The sequence below is a fragment of the Leucoraja erinacea genome, chromosome 1 (assembly GCF_028641065.1).
Source record: "Leucoraja erinacea ecotype New England chromosome 1, Leri_hhj_1, whole genome shotgun sequence".
In the NCBI taxonomy this organism is placed as follows: Eukaryota; Metazoa; Chordata; class Chondrichthyes; order Rajiformes; family Rajidae; genus Leucoraja; species Leucoraja erinaceus.
The window spans coordinates 71793184-71807197 of NC_073377.1; the positions used below are offsets into that span (position 1 = coordinate 71793184).

A 14014-nucleotide genomic window follows, 5' to 3' on the forward strand; every position below is an offset into this window, starting at 1 on the left:
AAGCTGGCGAGGAAGGTTGAGGGTAATCGACCAGGAAATTCTAGGTACATGGGGAAGCCTGCCAGCACGTTTGCTTAGTGCAGGAAAAAGTACACCTCCAACTTTTCATGTTCAGTTATGCAAAGCATAGAAACTGTTCTCTTCACTGTGGGCATGGTCAGCTCTACAGGCAGAACTATGATGATTACAGAGACTAGACAGTCCAGCTGTGCCTTAATTCCTGAATTCAAAAGCAGATTGACCAGAAAACTTTCATCTGTTATAAATACAAACTTAAATAATGCAGCACCATCACAAACGTTGTCTCCACTGGCCAGTATACACATGGAGAGCTCAGAAAACATACAACAATTTGCCTACAATTCTAATGCGACGTGTGAAATGGATAGGCCCTTTGAGTAGTGACATTATTAATGTTATTGACATTATATGCCTGGTGAGTAAATCACAAAACAACTGTTGCAGAGATGTCAAAAAAGGCACTATGAGAAACTTAGTGCCCTTATTTAAATGCCAATTAGATCAACATGATATAGTTCAGTGCTCATGGCACAGAATAATCATGTGCGCAATACTACCAGCACACTCTAAACCCCAAGGTGTCCATTGTATCCCAGTAATACAGGTGCAGCACATCAGTTTTCAAGGTCCTGAAAACCTGGAACTCCATTACTGTTATTTTGTGAAATATTTGCAATTAATTTACGTCTATAAATAACTGCAAAGAGAATGAGATAAAATGATATATTTTACAGCACCAGGGTGCTCACAGCATGCACAATTGCTCAAGTATTGCTTCTGAATTTTATGACTTCATTTTACAATGTATTATGGAATACAATTGAATTATAATAAGTCAAGTACTTATAATACTTAAGTAAGTATAAGTCTCCTTTTCAACATTGCAGTAAAAACTACACGATTCAGTTATTTAGGATCAATCATCTGGTGTTGATTTATACAAGTAAAAAGATTAACATCGCTGCGAATTGTGTAAGGCAGTCATGATACATTGTTAGAGACAAACAAGACTGTCATTGGTGGAATCTTGAGCAGTATACTAAATGCTGGATGAACTCAGCGTGTCAGGCAGTATCTGTGGAGGGAAATGGACAGATGATATTTTGGGTTGGAACTCTTCTTCAGTCTGAACAACCCTTCTGTCTGTAAAAGGGGTCCTGACCCAAACCATCATCTGTCCATTTCTCTCAACAATACATGCGTTGATCCTTCAAAGATGAAAGTGGCAAAATTCATATAAAATATCGAAGTGCTGGAGAAACACGGCAGGCCAGACATGGTCTGTGGAGGGAAACGGACAGGCAACGTCTGAAGAAGGGTCCATGACCCATGACCCATAGATGCTGCCTGGCCTGCTGAGTCCCTCCAGCGGTTTGTTTCTGCTCAAGATCCCGGAATCTGCTGACTCTTGTTTCTCCTGGGTAAATTACCATTCCCCTTATTTTAGGAAGGATTTTAAAATATGAGAAGCTCTTCAGAGAAGGTTTATTAACTCATACTTGAAATGAACAGGTTGTCTTATGAGAAAGGATTGGAGAAGCTATATATGTATCTGCTGGCATTTTGGATAGTGTAGGGAGACTTCTTTGAAGCATTGAAACAAAGAGAGGAGAACTAGAGTCATTCTTACAACTAAAGGGTCGGGCACTGACGATATACATGAGGTCACTTTTTTTCTTTTACATGATCTTAATTCTTTGGAACTGAAAAGATGGTGGGAGCAGGGGGTTTGATTATTTTACGACAGTGCTAGATATATTGTTGATAAGCAGATTGGGTTTGAGGGGCTGAGAGTCCTCTCTTGCCCCTAGTTTGTTTGTGTTTTCACTCTACCTATTACTCTATGAGATTGTTTCCAACCCTATGGCCTGTCCTGTGAAAGTGGATACTTTGGACAAATTTGGTCACATGGTGCTCAGCAATACCCAAGACTTGGAATATCTTTTCCAAAATCCTGAAAGAACTCCCTACAGATGAAACTCCACACGAGCATGAAGTTTAAAAAGTCATCCTTCATATGCAACAAATTAACATCTGCTATTCATTTACTGGATGAGACAGCACCTCACTTCTCTCTGTTTCTTTCATAACGTATGCTTATTTTACTTAAGGCAATTTTCTGAATTTGTATCCCCAGCACGTTCATTGGGAATACATTTTGAGATTCTGAGCACAAGGACTTCATCTCCTCATGAATTTCCATAATTAACATTTCCAATATGTGTCTTGGTGGCAGCCTTTGTGATGGGAGTGATCATTTGTGTAAGAAACCTACCATTTCCTGGACATGCCAAACCAAGATGTGCTATTTATAGTGTATTTATTAATCAGTGACAGGGTTACATTTAAAAGAAACAATGCTTCTTATCAAACTGTTAGTCATATAGTGATGTCATGCCAAGAGTAAGCCCGCTCTGTAATCGTTGAATAAGTACACAACGGCATCTTCAGTGCAAATCTACTGCAGTTGAAATGCTCATAAGCATGTTATCGAGGAACTCTAATACAGTCATGCAGAAAATATTACTTGATGCGTACATAATAACGTACAAAAATACAAAGCCAAATGAGCACCAGCCAGCACACTGGGGTTACACAAACACATTCCTCAGCTTCATCACTTATTCATATTATACCATGTCAAAGTCATTAATTCAAAATAATTTCCTTAAAATTATCATTCAGTACCAAAATCTTTTGGATACATTTTTCATTAAAAAAATGTTAATTGACTATCTTTAAATTCATTAGGTTGACACCTATTTATGGTGAACTTAATATTTCTCACAGGCTCTATTTTAAAGCCGAGATAGTTAAAAGAATTCTAAAAGAATACCATGGTATAATAAAAACCTACCAAGCTAACAACACAACATGCCTTTACTTCACCTCTATGAGAGCTTCACACCACATTCTGACCTGCGGTATCTCTCAGCTGCTGGCAGGACCGTGATACCAGCCTTTTGAATTCTTTTCAACTTCTTTATTTCCTCTTCTTCTTTCCCCTCCCTTCTTGTACATTCTTTGGATGCCTTGTGCCCAGGGTCTTCCACCAGGTGAACTTCTAACGGGTTCTTGAGACCACCAACGTCCTCTGCAGCAACCAGGTTAGACTTTACTGTTGGCTTGGAATCATTAATCTCTTGAGTATTGGGAAAGGTAGATGATGGCTCTGCAAAATCTTCACCCTGAGAGGATTCTTCACTGTGTTCTTCTTGTATAGGCTCAGGATGACTATGACTAACGAGTTATACAACATATATTAAGGGCAAAAATGTTATGGACCATAACATTTTAATTTAAATTGTAAGTTACAGATTATCACAAACCATTTATATTGGCTAGTTTTATTCTTGATAGCATTATGAGTTCGACCTGCCATCCGAGAAGGTCAGAAAACACGGAAGGTCTCTTACCAAATTCTATTATTACACCAGACGGTTGTGATTGCACCCAACTGCAGCCAAGCCCCAGCAGAACTTCCATATCCCTCTACTCATAGAAACATAGAAATTAGGTGCAGGAGTAGGCCATTCGGCCCTTCGAGCCTGCACCAAAATTCAATATGATCATGGCTGATCATCCAACTCAGTATCCCGTACCTGCCTTCTCTCCATACCCTCTGATCCCCTTAGCCACAAGTGCCACATCTAACTCCCTCTTAAATATAGCCAATGAACTGGCCTTGACTACCCTCTGTGGCAGAGAGTTCCAGAGATTCACCACTCTCTGTGTGAAAAAAAGTTCTTCTCATCTCGGTTTTAAAGGATTTCCCCCTTATCCTTAAGCTGTGACCCCTTGTCCTGGACTTCCCCAACATCGGGAGTAATCTTCCTGCATCTAGCCTGTCCAACCCCTTAAGAATTTTGTAAGTTGCTATAAGATCCCCTCTCAATCTCCTAAATTCTAGAGAGTATAAACCAAGTCTATCCAGTCTTTCTTCATAAGACAGTCATGACATCCCAGGAATCAGTCTGGTGAACCTTCTCTGCACTCCCTCTATGGCAATAATGTCCTTCCTCAGATTTGGAGACCAAAACTGTACGCAATATTCCAGGTGTGGTCTCACCAAGACCCTGTACAACTGCAGTAGAACCTCCCTGCTCCTATACTCAAATCCTTTTGCTATGAAAGCTAACATACCATTCGCTTTCTTCACTGCCTGCTGCACCTGCATGCCTACTTTCAATGACGGGTGTACCATGACACCCAGGTCTCGCTGCATCTCCCCTTTTCCTAGTCGGCCACCATTTAGATAATAGTCTGCTTTCCTGTTTTTGTCACCAAAATGGATAACCTCACATTTATCCACATTATACGGCATCTGCCAAACATTTGCCCACTCACCTAGCCTATCCAAGTCACCTTGCAGTCTCCTAGCATCCTCCTCACAGCTAACACTGCCCCCCAGCTTAGTGTCATCCGCAAACTTGGAGATATTGCCTTCAATTCCCTCATCCAGATCATTAATATATATTGTAAATAGCTGGGGTCCCAGCACTGAGCCTTGCGGTACCCCACTAGTCACTGCCTGCCATTGTGAAAAGAACCCGTTTACGCCTACTCTTTGCTTCCTGTTTGCCAGCCAGTTCTCTATCCACATCAATACTGAACCCCCAATGCCGTGTGTTTTCCATGTGCCTATCAAAAAGCCTCTGAAAGGCCACTATTGTATCTACCTCCATCACCATTCCTGCCAATGCGTTCCAGGCCCCCACCACTTTCAATGTAAAAAAACTTGCCTCACACATCTCCATTAAACTTTCACATTATAGCTATGCCGTCTAGTGTTGGACAGTTCCACTCTCGGAGAAAAGGTTCTGATGGTTTGCTTGTATTTGGGATTTTTTTTCCCGAATAACCTGGTAGATGCTGAAAACAGCAAACAACAAACCTGTGATGATAAAATTAATTTGGCTGACTGATGTTAATTTTTATCACAGTTCAACCAATTCCATGTTCATTCATATCGATGTCCTGCCTTTCATTTCACATAAAGGATGCATCTTTGTATAAGAATTCATGAAGATGGGCATGAACCATTTTCAGTAGGAAGAACATTTAATGGTGTTTAACTGGTAGAATCAGCTCAGATTTGAGAGATGATTCTGTTTCAGAAAAGCAGTTAGTTAACCACATACATCAACTTGCAATCACCCACAATATGGTCACGTGAATGGGATCACATTAAAGATGAATGTTTGTTCCAGTTTTGTGAATGTCATTTAATGCTTGCAATTCATACAATGCAACTAGTGATGTCAGTTACCTACCTGAAAGGTCGTTCTGCTCCTACAGGTGAGGTAGCGTTGCTCCAACTCTTCCGGTAATTTTCTCCTCGTTCTGCCCGCTTTTTTCGGAGAGGTGCTGGCATATAGGCTGTATGATTGTGCTTGTTAGGTAGATATTGGTTAAAGGGCAAGGAGGATTTAGGATCATTGTAGGAAGACCGTCTGGCAGACATGTCGTCTCGCTTTACATCAGGTATCTTCGATGCCACATCCGATTCAGAATCACTGCCACGACCTTTAGGAGTACCCAGAAACAAAGCATCAGAAATTGGCTCATCACTTTCATGTGACACATTTCAGCAATGCTTAAATGAAATTTGAAATGGCACAGAATAGCAGAAGGAATTGGTTGGGCATTTTCTTGACCATGTAGGTTAGGAGTCTCTAACCCATTGCCTGAAAAATCGAAAGAAGCAGGAATGCCCATATTTAAAAAGTACTTGTATATGGCATCATATCCATGTCAGTACATAAACGTGAGGGGGAGGGGTGAGAGAGTGTGAAAGGCAATGGATGGAACTAGTTGGGGCAGTGGGGACGAGGGTGGGGGGAAGGGTAGGGGAGAGGAAGGGTTATGGGCTGATAGAGCAGGTTGGGGAGGATAGAAAGGTCAGTGTTGGTCATTGCCGACTGAGAGCAAGTGCTCTGCCAAAGGGTCAGAAAGTTTATAGTTTGTTTCGCTGATGGAGAGGAGGCCACATCATGAGCAATGGCCACAATACACCAGGTGGGAGGAGGTGCATGTGAATCTCTCACCTGGAAGGGCTGTTTAGCATCCTGGATGGTGGTGGGAAAAGATAAATTGGGATAAGTGTAATACCTTCGACTGTTGCAGGACACAGAGGAGTTGGTAGGAAGGGATGAGCGGACCAGAGTGTCATGGAAAGAGTGGTCATTGTGGAAAGCAAAAAAAGATGTTTAGATATATGTGGTGGGTGATAGGATCCTGTTAGAGTGGTTGGGAGTTGCAAAAGATGATCTGCTGAATGCAGCCGCCACTGGGATGAAAGGTGAGAACCGGGGGAACTCTGTTCTGTGGAACATGAAACTACAGATGCTGGTTTACACAAAAGGACACAAAAAGTACTGGAATAACTGAACGGGTAAGGCAGCATCTTTGGAGAACACGGAAGGGTGACGTTTTGGGTCCATACTTTTCATCAGACTGGGAAGGGACTGGACAAGGATGTAATCAAGGTATGTAGAGATGATTTCAGTGGGGCAGGGGCAGGCAGAGACGACAGAACATTCCTGCTTGTGGATCTGGAGAGATAGAAGCAGCAGAAGAGGGATTAGATGGACATTAATTTGAAATGATAAAGGTTGATTAGGGATAGTCAGCATGATTTTGCGTATGGACAATTGTGTCACGTATTTGATTGAGTTTTTGAGGAAGTAACCAAAATGGTTGATGAGGCAGGGCCATACACATTGTCTAAATGGATTTCAGCAAGCCCTTTGCTAAGGTTCTAGATAATAAGTTGCTCTGGAACTTAAAAGACATTTGGACAGGTAGGAAAGGTTTTGAGGTATATGGGCTCATCACTATGGGCAAATGGGACTAGCTAAGATGGGGCATCTTGGTCATCATGGATGAGTTGGGCCAAAGAGCCTGATATTGTGCTGGATAACTATCTACCCTTATATTTGATCCCCCAAGAATAAACAGTAACATTTGGTTAGCTTTCCCAATCAATTACGGAACCTGCATATCAGCTCTTTCTGAATCAGGCATTAAGATATCTCCGTGCTTAGCGATTTCCCACCATTTAGAGAATAGGCTTCCCTTTCACTTTCCCTGGCAAAATGGAGAACTTCATAAGTTTCTCACATCCTGCACTTGTCAGATTTTGCACATTCACTTAACCTATTATCCTTTGTTACGTTGTCTTCACAACTTACTTTCCAAGCTACTTCTGTGCGGCAGAAAATGTAGCAAATTCACACTAAATTTTTGCCTTCAACACCATGAGTTTTCATTTTCAGCGACAACCTTGAAGCAGCAACTAATCAAATGCCTTCTGGATATCTAAGTATAGTATATTCATCACTTCCCCTTTATCAAACACATATTGACTCTTCCACGAACTTCAATAAATTGGTCAACTGTAATTTCTCTTTCACAAGACTAGTTGAATCATATTTGATAGGATGGAAATCTCCTCATATAATTATTTAATAAAAGCTGCGAACATTTTCCCTATGGCAGCTATTAAGCTATCTGATCTGTACTTTCCTGTTTTATACCTCCCTCCTTTTTTGATTGAAAGGGTTGCATTTATTATTTTCCAACCTAACCAAGTCTTCTAGGAAATTCTGGAAATCTAACACCGTCTATAACTGTCAATCAGGACTCAGAGGCTTGTCAATCCACAACTCCAACAATATGCTCAGCGCCACTTCCCTGGCAATTGTAAATTTTCTCTCCCAATTCAAGATTTGCAGTTAATTTTGGACAGTAAACTAACGTTTGGATAAACGATTTGTATCCTCTGTAGTGGTGACATGCATTCCAGTTTTAATTCGTCTGGCAGTCTGTTATTTTACATTAATTCCCAGACACTATATCAGACTAATGCACACATTGTTAATTTTTCTTTTTTACATATCTACACAAACTTACAATATCTTCTTACATTTCTTACTTGTTTTGTCTTGTACTTTGATCTTATTAATCTTTTACTCATTCTTTGCTAGTTTTTATATTGTCTCCATGTTTTTTTACCTATCAAACATTTGCATGGTTATACACTTTCTATTTAACATTGATGAATAACATTTTTAGTTATTTTGAGTCCTTTCGTTGTAATCCTATGTTCAGTTGAGAATGTTTTGTGTATTGTGAAACATACCCTTAAATGCCTCCAACTAACTGCAGGCTCTATAGGCAGACATCCGAATGTCCCTTTGTTCTAAGTTTATCAGTATAAAACTATCCTTTGCATATTCCCCGGACTTGTTTTCCTTCCTTCAGACATTTGTGGATTGAATTTTACTTCCCATTTTTCTGCGTGCTCGAGCAGCCCACCATTAAAATTTCAACAGTTACATCTTTCTCACAGAGGCTTCCATTTGACGATCTGTATCCTTCTTAGTTATATTCCAACATTAAAATGTAACGCATTGATGTTTATCCTGAATACTAAGGGTTTTTTCATTAGGGACTGGAGAATTTTGGCCAAAACTCTTAATGGCAATATACATATCTGGTCCATCGTTGACCTTTGCTTCCTGCATTTGAGACCTAAAATCACTTTCTGTTGGGCATTGTATTTCTATTTCCTTCACACGAGTTTGCCATAATCTTTGCCAAATCCATAAATATTATATCAAATATGCTATGATAGGATAGGGGGTATTTTTTTGAGAAATAATCTGAAGAAGTAGATTGGGTATGAATCGCACTATGGCAAACAGTGAATATAAGTTTAGTTAATTAAGCAATTATGGACTAAAAAATATTTTATCATTCACCATGAGACTATCAAATTGTCAATAAAGACCCACCTGATTCACTCATGTCTTTAAGGAAATAAATCTGCCATTCCTTACTTATCTGCCTGAGTAACTCCAAACATGCATCACTATATTTGAATCTTAATAGCCCTCTGAAATGTCCTGACAAACTACATGTTTATTTCAAGACCACTACATTAACTTCATATGTAACGGCACCATGGAAGAACTGTACCTACATCGGAAGAGTTGTAGTGCTTCAAGAAGGGAGTTCACTGCCACCGGCTCCAGAGAAATTAACAACATGAATTGTCTAAAGATGAGGCCCCATCGTGCAACTGTAAAAAGACCCATTTATAGGGCTGAAAACCTACATAGGTTTAAGCACCTACTCTCCACTTTCTGTTTCCCAGCCAAATATATTTCCCAGACCAATACCTTTCATCCTTCACTATGAAATTCCACAATAACCATTAACATTCTCAAATATTCCCGGGATGCCAGAACTGACATATGATGAAAGAAAGGATTGAATAGTCTTATATTCACTGGAATTTAGAAGAATGAGAGGGTGATAGAGTCATGAGTCATACAGTGTGGAAACGGACCCTTCGGCCCAACTTGCCCATACCAGCCAACAATGACCCAGCTACACTAGTCCCCCTTGCTTGCACTTAGTTCATATCCCTCCAAACCTGTCTTAATGTTTCGTAAACTATGCGATAGTCCCGGCCTCAACTACCTCCTCTGGCAGTTTGTTCCATACATGCACCACCCTGTGTAAAAAAGTTACCCCTCGGATTCCTATTAAATCTTTTCCACCTCACCTTGAACCTATGTCCTCTGGTCCTCGATTTCCCTACTCTGGGCAAGAGACTTTGCATCTAGCAGATCTATTCATCTAATGATTTTGTACACAACAAAATAGAAACAAATAAAATTCGTAAGGGATTGGACAGGCTAAATGGAGAAAAAATGTTCCCAATGTTGGGGAAGTCCAGTACCAGGGGTCACAGTTTAAGAATAAGGGGTAGGCCATTTAGGACTGAGATGAGGAAAAACTTTCTCACGCAGAAAGTTGTGAATCTGTGGAATTCTCTGCCACAGAAGCAGTGGAGGCCAATTCACTGGATGTATTCAAGAGAGAGTTAGATTTAGCTCTTAGGGGTAACGGAATCAAGGGATATGGGGATAAAGCAGGAAAGGGATACTGATTTTGGATGATCAGCCATAATCATATTGAATGGCGGTGTTGGCTCTAAGGGCCATATGGCCTACTCCTGCACCTATTTCCTATGTTTCTATGTTTCAAATGTCTTCTGTAAATCTTGGTACACCATTAATTCACCTTTAATCACAGCACATTACTACTTCAGATAACTTCAATAACTTAGTCAAACATGGGCTAACTTTCATAAAACCATGCTGACTATTTTTGATTTCCTTGGTTTTTTTCCAAAGTGCCTCAATATAACATCTTGAATAACAACTTCCAACATTTTAGTTATAACAGATGCTAAGCTAACAGGTTTGTAGTTTCTTGATTTTTTTGTCTTACCTTTCCCTCCTTTTTTGAATAGACAAGTTGCATGAATTACTTCCCAATCTTATAGAATCTTACAAGAATTTAGGGAATTTTAGGAAATTAAAGCCGACAGCAAATATGTAATTAACCATTAAAAAAAGACTTTTGGATGAAGTCCATCTGGACAAGGAAACATCTCAGCCCACAGCTCCAATAATTCACGCAGTTTCATTTCCCTGATAATGTAATTTTGCTGAGCTCCTATTTCTCTCCTGGTTCCTGACATTACTCTAATGGTGAACAGTGTTGCAAATATACGTTTCATTCATCTGGTATCACCTTGCATTTCAATATTGATTCCTCATTCACTTGGTCAGAATATAAAGAAACAGCAAAGAATGACTAATAGATTAATCAGGAATGCAAAATCAGAGAACAGGACAAAATTAGAAAAGAGTTAATAAAGTGAGCAATAGAAATAGGATGGGCACTCAGTGTCAGCCTGTTGGGGTAATCCATATCCTCTGAATGAATTAAAAACAAAATCTTCACTCACCCTCTCGGTTACCTCTCCAATAAATTCAATCTAGTTTGTCAGCCATGACCTACAAACGCCATCTTCCCTTAACATATATACCTTCTGTCCTCAATCATGCTTAACACTATCCCTCAGAATAATTTCTACACCAACAATGTATTCTCCAATTTCAATTAATGCAACCACACCCCCTAGCTGAGTTCCTCCATCACTTTGTTTTTTTTACTCAAGATTCCAGCATATTCCCACAGATTCCCTGGGTCTCCATAACTCCAACTATTCCTTTAGCACGTTTTCAATAATGTTATACATTAAGTAGAACACCATCCCTCTAACACTCTGGCTATAGCTGGAGAAGATTTGAACATGTTGTTTTGAGACTGCGCTTTATCATGCCTTGTGCACATATCATTGGGGCCCATTCATTTATCTACTTCTGTGAAAAGGAATATTCTTGGTGAAAAGTCCCGTTATCTACCCCCCACTCCACCCCCAGGTATATTTCACTACTTTGCCAGCTCTGCCAACCTTTTCAAAGCAACTGTTCCATTCATTGTCAGTTTTCTCTGGGAGCTGAAAATGAAACCTTCTGCCATCTCCTCATTTACAGTTTGCTTGGTAATACTATCCAGGGTAAAGGCAGTGCTATGCTTCATTTTGCAAACTTAATCATCTTAAGTGTACATTTTCTTCATTTACACAAGGTAAGGCAACACTCTTTGTAATCCTATCTCAGCTTAAACAGTTTTACTAGCACTTCCAGAGTGGCTGTATTCTATTCTCATTCATTGACTTTTATTGGATCAATAGTTTTCATAAAGCCCACAGACATTACAATTGAGAAAATACATTGTAAAAGGCAGGAAATTTAATTAAGCATTTATTTTTGTCATGAGCCTTTTAGACAGATTATTATCATTTGTCACCTTTTATAAAATTACATTCAAATTTGTATTACATTAGTCAGTCTGTTCTATCACATGTTACATGAATGCAAAGAAGTTTGGTTCAACACAAGTTTCTTGAGAAAATTATGTGCCGACATGCCCAAAATCCAGTTTAACAAACCTGTATGAAAAACACCTCTGGAAGAATGCCTCATTGTATTCCAGTTTTGAACCTTTTTATTTTTTGAACCATAACTCTGAAGTTTAATTTTTTTAATCTTAGCAGACATGGCAGGCTATCAATTCAGGAGCTCTGGAGAACATGAGATGCTGCCTGATCCGCTGAGTTATTCCAGCACTTTGTGTCCCTTTGTGTAAACCAGCATCTGCCATTCCTTGTTTCTACACATCAATTAAGGAGCTTTCAGATGCCACCAAGTAGATTTCTTTGCATAAATGCAGCCTCTATCATCCCTGCCAATGACTGATATGGGAGCCTAGAACCAAACTCAGCATTTCAATCATTGTGACTGCACCATAGCCCAATGTAGCCTCGTGGATCTTGAAAAGATAGTGCTGTTCACGGACAGTTGTCAATAACCATAGACATATAACAATTGGAGATGCAAGGATCTGCAGATGCTGGAACCTTGATCAAAAGACAAATGCTAAAGCAACTCAGTGGGGCCAACAGCATCTGTGGGGGGAATAGATCAGCAGTGTTTTGGATTACGACCATTTTTCAGACCCGAAACATCGCCTGTCCTTTCCCTCCACAGATGCTGCCTGATCCACTGAGTTACTCCAGCACTTTGTGTTTTGACATGTAACAATTAATTAGCCTCGCAGCAAAGTGCTCTTGGTACTCAGTTGGTACATACCATCACTACTTCCTCTAAATATCACATCAGGGGATGGAGTCTGTTGTGACCGTGACCCAAATGATTCCAGACTATCAAAGGAATCATCCCTGGCATGTCTGGGAGGTGACAGGGAGTCACTGCGCTCCGAGTCCCAGCTGTCAATGTAGCCACTGTCACGAACACTTCTCTTTGGACTCTCTGTGTCCTCCATCTCCTGGTGATGGGGAGAGTAGGAAATAAATTATTAACATATGTCCAAATGCTTAAACAGCCACTTACCCCAGTCTTCAAGGGTTAAAGACAACAAAACCAACGACTCAGTTAAAGTCTTTCATTTGCATATTAATATCCAGACATATGGTTGTAAGAAACTACGATGACTGCATTTGATGAGGTTATGTATTTTCCAGCTTCGATTCTCTCCTAATAATATATTCCCTCATTTTCAAAATGTTCTCCAAACGGCAATGATCAGATTTTGTCCATTATCCACACACAAGCACCCTGCCAGTGGCCACTGCAGGAGCAAAGTGACAACCTGTGGATTTCAATGTAAGGGAACTTTCCCAGTGCTTGATAAATGAAATTCCCGGATTAAGGATGAATAGCTTTCAGAAGCAATCAGGAATGAAAATATGCAAAAGCTGCTCCTTTAAAAAAAAAAATCATTCCAGTGCTTTGCTGCTTGCCAGCTATTGGCTTTGAAGGATATGAGCGCACTTGCATCTGACACACATGGTTGGAGCATTGAAAACAATCAATGCCTTTCACAGCCCTTGATTATAAATTCTTTCCAAGGCAAGGAGCCCGTACTAAACATCGAAACTCTAGCCCAAGAAAAGGTCAATGGAAGCCATCCCATGCTATGCTTACTCCAGTGGTATAATAAATCCCTTGTCTGGATTAAAGATTGCTTTAACATTAATTGGTACAGAAAAAGGATAGATCAGCAAGCACATGCTCGAAAGGTTTCTTGGTTTCATTTTACAAGTCTTTCAATGATTTTGGATTACTTGTGACAATTTAATCATGACATTTTCCATGCCTGAAATAAAAGCAGTGTCTGATATCTCACACAATATATTTATAATTGGTTCAGAGTTAACCAGAAATTCAGAAGCAAGACGTGAATGAAATACAGTGGTGTTCTTGTTCACTATGTGGTTGTAGCACATGGTTTAACAATTTAGCTCTTTTCATATTATATAAGTTGTCCTCTATCTCTTGAGTTGGTTAGTTTTGAATTAAAAATTAAAAATGTTAAGAAACATTGTAAGTATTTTGAAAGGATAGAATTTTAATATTTTAAATAACTCACTTACTTCCACATTATAAGAAACAGACATTATAATAGAATAAATGTTTCCAAATTTACTACTCAGTGTTGGGAGTGGAACACCCTTTTTTTTTCTCCACCAATTCTCGACCATGTA

The 14014-nt window shown here is 39.6% G+C and overlaps 1 protein-coding gene across 8 annotated transcripts in view; it reads right to left on the minus strand.

Moving 5' to 3' along the window:
* Positions 1 to 14014, minus strand: part of limch1a (LIM and calponin homology domains 1a) — a 341909-nt gene that overhangs the window by 91530 nt on the left and 236365 nt on the right. For 7 of the 8 annotated variants that reach the window (XM_055637033.1, XM_055637023.1, XM_055637013.1 and 4 more), the window contains exons 7-9: positions 12600 to 12795; positions 5295 to 5547; positions 2941 to 3261 (exon numbers count right to left, since the gene is read on the minus strand). In XM_055637033.1, coding sequence (XP_055493008.1) covers positions 2941 to 3261; positions 5295 to 5547; positions 12600 to 12795 — 770 coding nt within the window. The remainder of the gene's footprint in view (positions 1 to 2940; positions 3262 to 5294; positions 5548 to 12599; positions 12796 to 14014) is intronic. The other variant, XM_055637067.1, reaches the window with a different exon arrangement.